The sequence below is a fragment of the Cyprinus carpio genome, chromosome A11 (assembly GCF_018340385.1).
Source record: "Cyprinus carpio isolate SPL01 chromosome A11, ASM1834038v1, whole genome shotgun sequence".
Lineage (NCBI taxonomy): Eukaryota > Metazoa > Chordata > Actinopteri > Cypriniformes > Cyprinidae > Cyprinus > Cyprinus carpio.
In genome coordinates this window covers 12865199-12879071 of record NC_056582.1, presented here as the reverse complement: position 1 = coordinate 12879071, position 13873 = coordinate 12865199, and the positions used below count along the sequence as shown (strand labels likewise).

At 37.8% G+C, this 13873-nt stretch overlaps 1 protein-coding gene across 4 annotated transcripts in view; it reads right to left on the bottom strand.

Annotated features, from left to right (window-relative positions):
- Positions 1 to 1531: 1531 nt before the first annotated feature.
- The window catches only part of LOC109075752 (forkhead box protein P4-like), a 121859-nt gene continuing 109517 nt past the window's right edge, over positions 1532 to 13873 (bottom strand). For all 4 annotated transcript variants that reach the window (XM_042766280.1, XM_042766279.1, XM_042766282.1 and 1 more), the window contains 4 exons: positions 11457 to 11578; positions 9806 to 9872; positions 7019 to 7191; positions 1532 to 6808 (listed from right to left, as the gene is read on the bottom strand). In XM_042766280.1, coding sequence (XP_042622214.1) covers positions 6661 to 6808; positions 7019 to 7191; positions 9806 to 9872; positions 11457 to 11578 — 510 coding nt within the window. In that variant the 3' untranslated portion in view covers positions 1532 to 6660. The remainder of the gene's footprint in view (positions 6809 to 7018; positions 7192 to 9805; positions 9873 to 11456; positions 11579 to 13873) is intronic.

The window sequence follows — 13873 nt, the reverse complement described above, 5'->3', positions numbered from 1 at the left end:
TTAGAACTATAGGAAAAACAAAGGGCATGGAGAAATCAAGAGTTTGGAAACTACCAGCGACATCAGCAACCAACGACGACCTGATCGGCTGAGAAAAAAAACAGTAGTTTATGACAGACAAATCATAAAAGCAGTGAAAATGAACTCTAGATACACTTCTGTAAAATCACCAACAACCTCCAGAAAGCTGGGGTGATGCTCTGTCAATCTACGGTCTGCAGGAGAATTTGACACAGAATTACAGAAGCTACACTGCAAGATGCAAACCTCTGATCAGCACCAAAAATAGAAAGGCAAGGTTCTTCACAAATGTTTAAAAAGTTACCAGTTTCATTACAATAGGCTAATGCAATCAAAAGTTATTAGCATTTTTGGAAATTTAATAATTAACGGTTAATAAATGGTTTATTAGTCTTGACCAATAGGTGGCGATTTTACCAAATTAATGTGGCATGGTCAGTGTGAGGTGACAATGGCACATATATAGTTTGATGTAAATATGTCAAAGCGTTGCAGAGATACAGTCCTCAGATGCAGTTTGGCATCTTTCCAGCAAATTTGTTGATGTGCTAAACAAGAACCGTTTCTTATATCAACACAAAATCCATAACTTTCTGCCAGCATGGTCTTAAGATGATCCGAGTCAAATTTATTGAAAATCGGACAGACGATCTAGGAGGAGTTCTAAAAAGTAGGTTTTAAACATAAATCAAAATGGTGGACAGAAAGTTAAGGCAAAATGGCAAAAATTGGTGTTCTCGGCATGATCCAAGGAATCTATCAACATCTGTCCCATTACAATAGGCTAATGTAAGCAAAAGTTATTAGCATTTTTATAAATTTCATTAGAACTTTTTTCGTAAGGAGTTTTTAAAGATGCTTACCGACTTCGTAACGATACGTCAATGCGTTCGTAAATTATAGCATTTTATGACAAAATTCTAAATGGTCGACGCCCAAAATGGCTGACATGGAAATTTTTTTTTTTTTGGCCCAACCAATTAGAAGTTATAAGCAAAAATATGCATTTTTCATATCTCCTGACCACTAGGTGGCACAGTGCCGAAACTGCAGGTAGTCTCAGGTTATGTTTGTTATAACAAACACCAAGCTTGGTCTCAATATGCCTAACCATTGCGGAGATACAGCCTTACATGCATGTTTGTGTGCTTTTCGTGGAGTTCTGTGTTATTCAAGAATGGTTGGACGAATCAACTCGAATTCCATAACTTTAACTAACTATAACTAAGCACCTTCAGTGCTTGGCCCCTAAAAAGAATAATGTAAACTTCAATAATGACATCATATGTTGTAAACAAATATATCAGTAGGGCTATGCATTATGGACATACAGTATTGGGGCATGTGCATATTTATATAAAATGAGAATGATGACTTTTGATGAATGAAATGCAATTCATTTGACTTAATTCATGAATCATATGATTATTTACAAAATAATAATAATAATGTTAATTCTAATCAAATTGTTAGTAAAAATGTAGAAAGAAAGCTACAATACACAGCCTTAGACAGTGTAATAAGTATTTTTATTGCATTTTATAATGCCATTGTCAATAATTAGTACAGATTACATGCAACTAGACCTACTGTACAGTTTTTTTTATTGTCTGCATGGACAGACACAAGAAGATTCAGGTTACAAATACACAGATATATGTGTGTGTGTGTGTGTGTGTGTGTGTGTGTGTGTGTGTGTGTGTGTGTGTGTGTGTGTGTGTTTATACAGCATGAAGAAAACGGCAGTGACTGGCATAAACATGGTCACCGGGGTTAGAACGACAAAGGTGGATGGCTAGTTGCCTTTTTTTTTACATTTTCTATACCATTTCAAAAGCCATCACCTATACTTCCCCCAAGTCTCATCTGAAAAAGCAAAACAAATTTAAAAAAATTACAGAGAAGTAAACAAACAAGTTAAAATGAAACTAAAGTACACAGAAGTCACTGCTGAAAATGTACACACATTCGTAAAAATACAATAAGAGGAGAGTCGAAGTGGTAGTTCCATTTGATTGGCCGAAGAAGTGAATATCATCAGGCAAAAGCTCCCCTTAGAATACTGCAGCTCAAAGCTATCCATCACCAGGCAATGGATCTCTGAGGCGACATGAGGGTGTGGTTACAGTTCTGGCAGACTTGATCGATTTGGAATACAAACATCTAGCCACAATCCTTTTGGTGGTCATTGAAGATGAACAAGAAAGACGCACTCGCTCGGCATAATTCAACCAAAGAGAGCCAATCCATGCACTTTCTCAGAGAACTTCTATACAAATCTGGAGCGCTATTGCCTTACCAGAGATAGCTTTGAGTGCTCATGGTAAATAAAGGAATGATTTGACTTTAAAGGGAGTCTGTACATATATTGGCACCTAAAATGACCAATAATTAAAAAAACACCTTAAAGTTGCTCTTTCTTATAAGCAAGAGAGGGCTACACATTTTTTCTTCAATGTTTTTTTTTTTTTTCTCTTTCATTGTTTTTGTGAAGTTTTGGTCCTGTCTTTAGAGAAAAGTCCTTCTGAGGTATCATTACACAATGAGTTCAACTTTTTAGTTTGTTTTCTCTCTTTTTTTCCTTAAAAATGCATAAATGCACTACAGAGACAAAAAGTATCAAAATAGACCTAGCTAAGATAAATATACAAACAGGTGTGTTACCTTAACCACTTATCTAACTCTTTTTTTGAGAGATAAAATCAAAAAATCATCGTCCCAGACATTTTATGACAGAAAAACTGGGAAAACAAAACCAAAAAGGAAACCAAAATTTAACCATTATACCTGCAGCACATAAAATGATAAATACATACACTTTAGCATAAGCAATACAGTATAGGAAATTCTGAGCTCAAAACTTTACAATAGCTAAAAACAGGTGCGGAAACATAAAAGCCAAAAGAAAACAAGTAAAGGAAACACGAAAAGCAGGGAATGCCCTTGAGAGCTAAGCCGAGCGGTAATATACAATAATACATCATTACAATGCGTGTAAAAGTAACGAAGAAGTCATGGCGATCACCACTAATGCGTTTTAGTCCACATCTTACAAAACAGCTTTGTTTACACACGTGCCTTAAAGCACAATTGTAGTCCATTTAGTGAATGCAGCAATTAATTTGTGAGAGTTTTTCAATTCCTTTGCAATCCTCAGTTCTTGTAGCACAAGCTCGTTGGTTCTCTTTGGATATTTTGGTAAAAATAAAGGCTCGTTTTAGCAGAAGCGTGATGATCTCTCAGGGATAGTCTGTCTCTGTGTGTGTGTGTGCTATTTTTTCCACTGCTGTCACAAAACTACACTTTGCATTAATTGGGAAGCGGGGTCCGTGTGAGAGTGGCCTGCATTAATGCATTTTGCCTATCATCATTTCTGACACCCAGCTGACTGGCCCATTGAGTACGCTCTAATGACCGGCCAGCTCGATGGCTCTCATTGGCCTGGCCTCTCATTATGCATGTGGAATTAGAACACACAATTAAGCCTTCGCACAGAGGACCTGTACATAGACACTATGCTAATAGATCACTTAAAGTGGGGAATATGTGATTTGGAGTAGACCCTTTTAAATATGTTGACCACTTAATGCTTCATACTTAACAGGACTCAGCATTTTATTTATTTATTTATTTTTAGGAGGGGATAGAGAGGTAGTCGTCTGTTTTTCCACCGTTGTGTCTCGTTTATTTGTTTCCATTCATGAACCCGAATTCATGAAAATGAATTTGGAATCAAGAGGAATCAACAAACGTTCACAGCTACGCAACAACGAACATATTTTGGTTATTTCGACAATATGTTTATTTTGTATTTTGTGGAAGAATGAAAAACTAGAAGGGATTTACATCTTTTGTTTGACTATAGGTGACTTTCATTGGCCTTTCTATTTTGTGAGCCGTTTTTTAAAAGGAGGTAGCATTATTTTTGGTTTTATTTCTTTGAAGGTGTTTCAAATGTGTGTATGAAATGAACATACAGACCAGGTACATCAGAAAGATTCTCCAACATAAAAGAGTGGAAAATAATTACTTGAACCGTCCTTAAAATGATTCCTGTCATGTTTGAAAAGATTCCCTATCAGTCATCCCTTTTTAGTGTGGTAAATAATACTGTTCAACAGGCAGGGTAAGCACAAGCAAGTAAGTGCTTGCCTGCTTTTTTTGGTATTCGTTGAACTGTGTTTAATTATGAAATACTGGTAATTGATGTAAACCATAATGCTGAGTAATTGATGCTGGCTTATTCAAGTGCCTTTTGCATGTAAAGTCCTTTGCAATCTTAGACGGTGAAGATTGCGTTCTCAACACTGCAATCGCCTGAGCACAAGATGGGGTAGAAATCTTCCTTTCGCAGATTGTAAGTGCTTGTACATTAACTAAGGAACCGCAAGAGGCTTGTTAATACTGCTTTTTTTTTGCTTTTTGTTTCCTTTTCAGTTTGTTTTTTGGCCTTTAAATATATGTAGTGTTAAGAAATCATTAGGTTAACGTATATTAAAACAGTTCTCTCCTTTTTTTGAAAAACAACAACAAAAAAGCATTTGCATTTTACACTTTGGTTTTTGGAATGCTCTGTAGTGTAAGTCAAAAAACGAATGATTTAGCTGGGAAAAAAAAGGGAAAAATTAAATATTCACATGACAAGTTTGTGTTCTTTTGGCCAGTTCTTTAGGAAGAAGAAATGATAAATAAAAAAGAGTTTTTGGTTTATTAAATATCTCTTTGGTTACCTGTAACAAAAGTAAAATGGGGAAAAACTGAAAAAGCAACATATCTTAAATTAAACTCAGAATTTGGCATGGCACTACTGAGAAAAGATATATATTTTTTATATATATATATATAGTTTAGTGAAAGCAAAATGCTAATCACACACTTTCTACTCACACAGTGAATTGCAAATAACTTTTATATATCTAATAACTATAGAACTTTGAACTGATAATGAGAGAGTCACCATGTTGGTTAGCCACAGTACAAATCCCCTTCGTAATAACAGCGTGAGGGGCAAACACTGTGGTCTGAGGTATTCCGTGACCGTGTTATGTTTTACGTTAAAGCAATATTTTGTATCGTAGCTGATATCAATTGGCTACTATAGAACATTCTGAAACAAACAAGGCGCAAATCTGTGAAAATAAAACCTAAAAATGTTAAGTAAATGAACAAATGAGGCAAATTTGTGGAAAAAAAAGAGAGATATGAGTGCCTGTAAAGTTTTCTCCAGGATCTAACAGGGAGCCCTGCAATGTGTATTTCACCTCTGTCTCTTTACTTTCAGCTTCTCTCTGCTAAAGAAATGATCGAGTGGTTTTGTTGGTATTTGATGTTAGATTTCATCTGTGGCTCTGTTTCGGAAGTTTTCACTTAATTATAAGTGCTATCCTCAAATACTTGTGATCTAACACTAGGATATATTTTGGACTTTTTTTTTTTTTGGAGTTTGTAGAACAAAGGATTTTGGAACTTCTCTCCTAAATGTAACCCCTTTTTGGAATGATGAGAGAATTCAAAAAAGCAAAACAAAACAATCATTAACAGAAGACAAAAGTTGAATTACATCACAATGAAAAATGTCGATCCTTTAGAAATAAATGACTATGAAAATAAAATGAAATCGAAAGCTACTGCACACATATTATGTATTATAATCAACAATACAGTCAATAAAGTCTCTAAGCTGGTCCTCCACAAGCCTCATATCAGTCTGGCTGTCATAACAGCACCACAGGAGAACAACAGCCAAAAAGTTCCTTTTCCTGAAATACGCCTTTTTTGGGGGTAGCAACATTTTCTGTTTAGTTTGACAAAGAGCGAGGGAGGAAAACACGTTCTGGCAGCCTTGTGGATAGCATCAGATAAAGATAGGGACAGCGCAAGCATCCGCTAACACTGCCTCGAGAGAGAACGTGCTCCCCGTTTCTCTAGTCCAGTCATGGAAGGGAGACGAAAAAAAAAAAAAGGAGTTGGTCAGATGGCCAGGGACACCGTTGCCAGTTTTTCAGCTCATTTTGTTTCAGTCTTTGCCTTTGTCGAGAGTGGTGAATTTATCTGTGTGACCGCAAAGTTACTGAGTCTTGCAGCATCCTCTTGAACAAGTACAAAAATCCGGTTGAAAGCAGAAGTCATTCTAAAGATGTGTGTTTGTCATCTTTTTCCTCTTTTTTCAAACATGTGAACATCTTTCTGAGGTAAATCACCGCTGTGTATTTATCCCATGGAAAAGTAGTGTTCTTAGGCCCAAAGAACATCAAAATTAAAGCTAAAAAGACTTAAAATAGAGAAACCTTGAGTGACTTGTGGGAAAAAATGACTAAGCTTGTATACTGACGTCAGGTTTCCCTCAGTAGCTTTAGACACGGTGGTCCGTACTTCTATCAGACCATGTTTCAAAGTACAGGAGGACATGAACGCACAGCTGCTCGACGGGCCTTTTCGGAGGGGACTGACTGAGGAAACAAAAAATAAAGGGTGGAATGGGGGATGTGTTTTTGCATTGGGAGCTGATGAGGTCTAACCCTGTTTTGGTTTCTGAAGTTGTAGTTGGTTTTTTATCTTTGTTTTCTCACTTGATCTTGAACATCTTGAATACGAGGGAGGGACAGGGCCAGTGAGCTCCGCCTCCATCAACACTTCCTCCTACTCCAGCTCCTCTGTGGGAAGCTCCTCATCCATGTCCCGCTCATCACCAGGCATGCTCAGGTTTTGAGTGACAGATGCCATGAGGGACACGGGTCTGCTGTCCTCCTCCATCTCAGCTGGCTCCTCTTTAACGTGGACTTGGTGTCTGACACAGAAATAACAAGCAATAAGTCAGTCTTACCGAGTTTACAGAAGCATGACAAATTCAAATGAGAGATAAACCTTTTAATATGCTTCACTTTTAATATGGTTAAATTGCTTTTAAAGCTTCACACTGCTTTATTCAGTAAAGCATTAACAAATGCACTACATATCAAGGCACTAGTAATTAGTCAGCTGTGTTGACTAGTCTTACCCATACTGCTGCGGAGAAAGGCCAGGGCTGCAGCTGCCATTGCTGTTGACTTGTTCAACAGTGCTGCTGACATCATCGTGGCCGACATGCAGCATGTTGAGGCTCGCACCCGTGCTGTTGTTCATCAGGGTGGGGCTGTTCAGAAGACCAAGACTGCTCTCCGCAAGTGCAGCCTGCACACACAATTTTAAAGGGTTTAGTCTTAGTAAAAAGTTAAGAGGGATGCATGATGGCTGTGTTGCTGTAAAATCATAAAGCATTGTTGATGTTACAGTTGTGAGGTCTGAAAGATCATTATAGTGAAAATATTAAAGTCATATATAAGCTGAAGAAGATGACTGCAAGGTGTTCTCAGGCACAAAGCCCTCTGGTGCCACCATTACACTGACAATGGTTGTGTTTTTTCTCAGGATCTGGGAGTTGTGGTGCAGCAGTTTAACTGACAATGGCGACTATACCTAAAACACACAGACTCACACTCCTGTTACACATGTGCTCACCTCTTGCCCAATGAAAACTTCTCCAAAACTCATTAGCACATGATATACATTAAAGTATATTATAGTGTTTGGTAATACTTTAATTATTTCACTGTTCGCTTAGAATCTTTATTCAAAGGGGGAAAAATGTAAGTAAAAACAGTAACAAAAAAAAGAAACTTATAGTAAGGTCCAAAAAAAAAAAAAAAAAAAAAAAAAACACCAGCAAAAATGCTTCTACTTCACTTTACAGTTCGGACTAAGGTATAAAAGTTACATAACTATAAACTGCTTAAAAAAAAAAAAAAAAAAAACTTCAAACAAGATCCAAGTCAGAAGTAATGGTAAATCCATGTAAGTGTGTTAAATTCACATTACTACAAACAAATCTACATAAACAACTACGCATATGGATATTTTAATGCATAAGGAAAGGTGGAACGGAAAACGGTTCTGCTTGGTTTCCATCATTTCTACAGTCACTTCTGAACTGAAAATTTCATGTGGTACTCATGCCAATTCAAACTGTAGCGACTGCCCAAAATATGCCACCGAGAGAAAAAGAGAGAGAGACAGAAAAAACAACAGAGAGAGAGAAAGAGAGGGAGAGGCAGAAATGAAAAAGAGTTTGAGGGAAATTCATTCTGATTCTGTGGAGACTGGGCGGTGGCGAGAAAGATGATCGGGGTCACACAAGTTTTAAAGGAAGTGAACCAAACAAAGGCTAATTTTTACCCTTTAAACTATAATTAACTGGAAGCCACCTACAATTTTAAGCAAAAACAGACAGATCCAGTAGGTAAACATGTTTAATGCCTGTTTAATGAGATGGCCAGGTTGAAACAGTTTTAAAAGGTTAATTACAGGCGAGACTGTGCCTACCATATGCAGACTAAAACACGTAACACACTCAAGGAATTACAAATGGAACACAGCAGAGAGCCACAGTTCTCTCACACTCTGGTAGGGCGTTGTTGTGCGCATCAGAGATCCCCACTGTTTGTCTGCTCTTTTGTTAAAGGCTAGTTTATGTACGGCCTTTTCAGGATGAGCAGTTCCATTTCCATAGAGATGGCCTGCGGGGTCAGAGCAGGACAAACTGGGCCAGGCCGGTGGAAGTGTGTGTGTGTGTGTGTTGCCTGTGATTAGCTGGGCTGTTTGTTTGTCAGTCGCTGACACTGCTTGTCCTGTGAGGAGATGGATGGGCACAGATCTGACAGAGCGCCACACACACTCACACACCCAGACCAGGACTCAAGCACAAAGGCTAACCTCCCAGATCCATCTCTGTCTCGTCACACAGCGTTCTTGGGAAAAACACACACACGAACACAGAAACACAGAGCTAGGCTCTGAAAGCTCAGAATAAGAGTCGCTGTGACACCGCGGGTTTCAGATGGATTTTCTAGGACAGACACTAATTTTATGCTATGACCTTCATTGACAAATATTTGATGCTATAAATCACATATGGCTGGCTGGGAGCACGTGTGCGATGGAGGGAGGAGAATGGAGGAGGTTTGGGAGAAGTAGCTAATTAGAAGAGGAAATTATTATCAGCGCCCTTGTGTGCTTGATCTGGCCTGATCCGTGCAGGATTCCCACACTTTCTGAGGAATGAATTTTCTAGGATCTATCCAGTTGTTTAAAACAACGTTGCTCATTTAGACAGGTTCACTAATGAACCATTTAGACCAGTTCATTGAAATCAACTGAAAAGTACAGATTGATTTGTTCACATATCAGATCTCACTATGGCAATTTTCACCCTACGCAAGGCAGACCAAATATTTCAGAGCTCTAGAAAAATGTATAGTCATATTTAGAAATATTCATAATTTTAAAGATTTTATTTTCCATGCAAATTCTAATTCAGACTGATTTGCCGAAGAATCATTCAGATTCAGATTAAACTCTGAACTGGTTTGGGAAGACTTAAAACATTCATTTACAAAGCAGACAATCAAAATATTTACTTTATCTGAGAGTTATATTTAGCCGAAAAAAAAAAAAAAACCGGGCCGATTTAGATTTAACAAGTTTGACCGAATAATTTAAAAGAACCAACTCGAAAGAATGATTCACTCAAATATGAGGCACTATGGCTTGCTCAACCCAGAAGCAATATTTATCTGATTAAATATTTTATCCTGCAGCTTAAAATAAAATAAAAATAAAATAATAAAAAATAATTATTCACATTTTAATATAGCTGGATACATTTCCCCATCATTTTCAATGCTGATGAGCACGTGTATGAATGCATAAAGGTGTCGATTTGATGTACTGAAGGCACACATGCACTCACCTGATAGCTGGCATTCAGGGAGCCAAATCCCAGCCCAGAAATCATATTCTTCACGAGAGTGGGACTTCTGAGAAGGAGAAGAAAGAGAGAGGGTGATTAAGTACATGTGTGGATTACAACAAAACACATCTGACCAGAGTGTGTGTTAAAAAAACGCTTCCAAACCCGTGAAAAATGCTGAGGCACTATTCTATTTACAAGAGATAAATAGAAAAGTTAAACAATGGAGAGCAGCACATGCATTCTGACACAGCATATACTGCACACACACACTACTGTTTGTTGGCTTTTGTGTGCTACAGGGCTGAAATCTGGCGCGCAGGCCGTCGGCTGGGTAATTTGCCATCGTCTCTCTGGCAGAGCTTGAGACGCTGTGTAACATCTGTTTGTACAAATGCAAGCAAGGCATGCTTTTCTGCAGTGCATCTGCTCACAATGCACCCTAAACAGTGTAGACACAGACGGAAAAAATATACAGGCGCACAGACACACACACACACACACACACACACACACACACACACACACACACACACACACACACACGTACCGACAAACACAAGGAGGCGAGGCACAAAAGAGACCTTTGTGCTTTTGACTAGAGAGTCGGTAATAGGGTAATGATGGGAAGCCCATTAAGGTAATCATACATGCCAATAATGATTATAGCCCCACTTACAGAGCAGACCTACAAGCTTACACGTTTGCTACAGGAATAAAGCCTGTTTTTGGGACTTCTACTCAATAAACAGTCTTCACTTAAAGAGTGCTGTTTTAATCCAAAATTTCACAGGTTGTTGTGACTAGTATGATTTCAGACAGGCTCATTTTTTTTCAGTCTGTAAAGCTACAGAAGGTTTCAGCAGGCATTCTTAAGGAAGCCAAGCGTGGTAGCACAACTATTTTGACATCAATGACATCAAACATCATTGTTCATGTCAAACTTGACGCAACTTGCCTAAAGATGCAATATTTAATGAGGTGATGGTTTTAATTAATAGTAATTATATTTTGGTTTGTTTCTGACAAAACTACAATGTAAAAAAAAATGTAGGTTTAGGTTTTTGCAAAAAAAAAAAAAAAAAAAAAAAATATATATATATATATATATATACCGTATATGAATTGCCATATTTTATGGTGAAAAACAGTCAAAGGACAGTCCAGAAGTCTCTTTGTCACATCACATTATACTGTATATAAATAATTTTCTTTCTTCTTATTTTACTGTAAAATGTTTCATGTTAATGTTTATGGCATTATTTTAGTGTCATGTGTGTTCCCAATTGTCTTTGTGTGTACAGTATGACCCTGTGCACCATCTATATACAACTATTGGTCATTAGAGATTAGAGGTATATTAACATTATATCACATAATGAAATATAAGAATCTCATTATTGTCATGCTTGTTTTTTTTTTGTTTTTTTTTAACTACAGTAAATTTCTGGCAACCACAGCTGCCAGTTTTTGCCATAAATATAATGGGATTAGATTCAGAAGGCTTTGAACATGGTGCATGAGTCGTATAGACCACTTATATGTTACTTTTATGATAATTTTGGAGACAACAGCACTCTTTGGAACAACAAGAACTTTTATTTTTTGGGTGAACAATCCCCTTAAAGATGACCAATCTGAGTCTACATACCCGGTCATCTTTGGTGGTCTCCTCTTTTGGTATTCCACTTCGTCCACAGTCCAAACAGCACCCTTGACGTTCTCGACCCGCACAAAGCACTTGTGCAGACTCAGGTTATGGCGCACAGCATTCTGGGTAACAGTGACGGGACATACAGAGAAGACAGAGAGCAAAAAGAAGCCAGTCAGTGTCTCGTTCCAGCCATGACTCGACACCGTATGTATCTTAAGCAGAATCGCGACCGCGTCGCTGTCATCGCTGGAAATGCAATTATAGCGAGGCCTGATATAAACAGCCTTTAATAATGGCATAAATCTTATACCTGCTTTCTAATTAAAAGAGTGCACGTGATGATGAGCACAAAAGATTGCATGGCTCAGAGAGAGACGTGTCGACTGAGCGTATCTCTCCATCTCGAACCCGTCCCCCTCCCGCCCGCACCATCTCACAGACACACACAACCAATTAAGTGCACATTCTACCGAGGGGAAGTGACAATGTGGTGCCACACCATCATAACAGTGGTTAAAAAAAAAAAAATAAATTTTTTATTTGAACGCAAAAAAATAAGAAACGATGTGCACTATCCCCCCTCTACCATCAGCAAACCCACCCCCTGCTTTTTTTATTTTAAATTTCACTAATCAGCCACTATCTAGAATAACACCCCCAAGGGAGGCCCCTTCCTTTTCATCTGCTATTTGTAGTTTGTTCATGCCCAATTTCATTACCAATTTTAATTCGTGTATAATTAAATCCTGTGTATTTTTTCCGACGCGCTCTTTTTCTTTTCCTGAATCCATGAGGGAGGGACTGCTGATGCTGGAATCACTCCTAACCATAATTACAAGTGCCATAATCAGGCGAGGCCTCCCTCCTTTGAATAAATTTCCCCGTGCAGGAGCGATGATGCTTAGTTTTGCAAATGAGTATGACCCCAATTTCAGCCTGCCACCTCACCGATTTTATTTGCATTCCCATCCGTGATGAAAGACTAATTCTCCCAGTTAAAACATTAGCAGCAATTTAAAGGGGGTCAGCCTCTGCAGACATAAACAAAATGCCTGCCTGGCTGTGTGTGTGTGAATGAGTGACTGGAGGGGTGGCAGCTATATTAGAAAGATGGCACGCGTGATGCGGATGTCAAACGGTAGTGGACGACACAACGGCCACCATTTTAGCCTAGAAATGAACAGCGACAGTAAATGTACTGCACTGTTTGAAACTGCATTCGCAACCTGTTTTACATCTGCAATTTCAATTTCAAAATGAAACTGGATATTCAGGTTATTGAAATATTACAAAAGGCTATTTCACCGCTGAATCGCTTATAGGACCAGGGACTTGCATTAAGAAAGTAAATATGTGTCAGCTTTAGGCACAGTGGGCTTAAAAACTACACAGCTTACCAAGGACACCAAGACACTCAATCTAGATACAAAAGAAAGTACCAACATACAAGCAGAATGAAATGCTTCCTGCAGACACCAGAATAAATGCTCCACTGAGGAAGAGAGTATGAGAACAAAAATCAGCTTTTAATATTCCTTACAAGAACAAGGCATAGAGAAATAATCAGTGTGGGTTACAAATATTCCCCACTCTTTATACACAATCATTAGTTAAACTACTACTGTGGAATTCAGAAAAGCAATGGGGAAGTTAATGAAAGACTCTCCTATGTAACATCTCCATAAGCCCATAAAAAAAAAAACCTTTTAAAAATGCAGGAGGTGTGTGTGCTGAGAAATTTAGAGCTGGGTCATTCTATGAAACAGACGTCTTTTCCTGATTGATAATAAAGTACTTAAACCTTCTGTGAGACAAATGATGTATTGAGGTGTTAATAAATTGCATTGATAGAAGGATTCGTTACTATAAAAAAGGATAAAATATGATTGCTACAAGGTTGTTACAAAATACATATTGTTTTACATATACACTACCATTCAAAAATTTGGAGTTTACTTTTTATTCAGCAAGGATGCATTAAATTGATCAAAAGTGACAGTAAACACAATTATGATTTTACAAAATACTACCATTTCAAATGAACAATGTTCTTCTGAACTTTCTATTTATCAAAAATAAATAAATGTATCGTGGTTTCAACAAAAATAAAGCAGCACAACTGTTTTTAACATTGATAATGAAAATAAATGTTTCTTGCGCAGCAAATCAGCATATAAGAATGATTTCTGAAGGATCATGTGACACTGAAGACTTAATTTTTACATATATGTCTATGAGGGACACAAATAGCATCATCTTTGCAGAATGACCCAGCTGGTGTCCATCTTATGAATAAAAGCTGCCCTCTAACTGATCAATGACTTCCCCTACTCTCTGGACCTGACTTTTCATGAAATATAGATGGCCATTAAGAGCACCGGAGAACATGCATCTCCATTTCTATATTTAATACC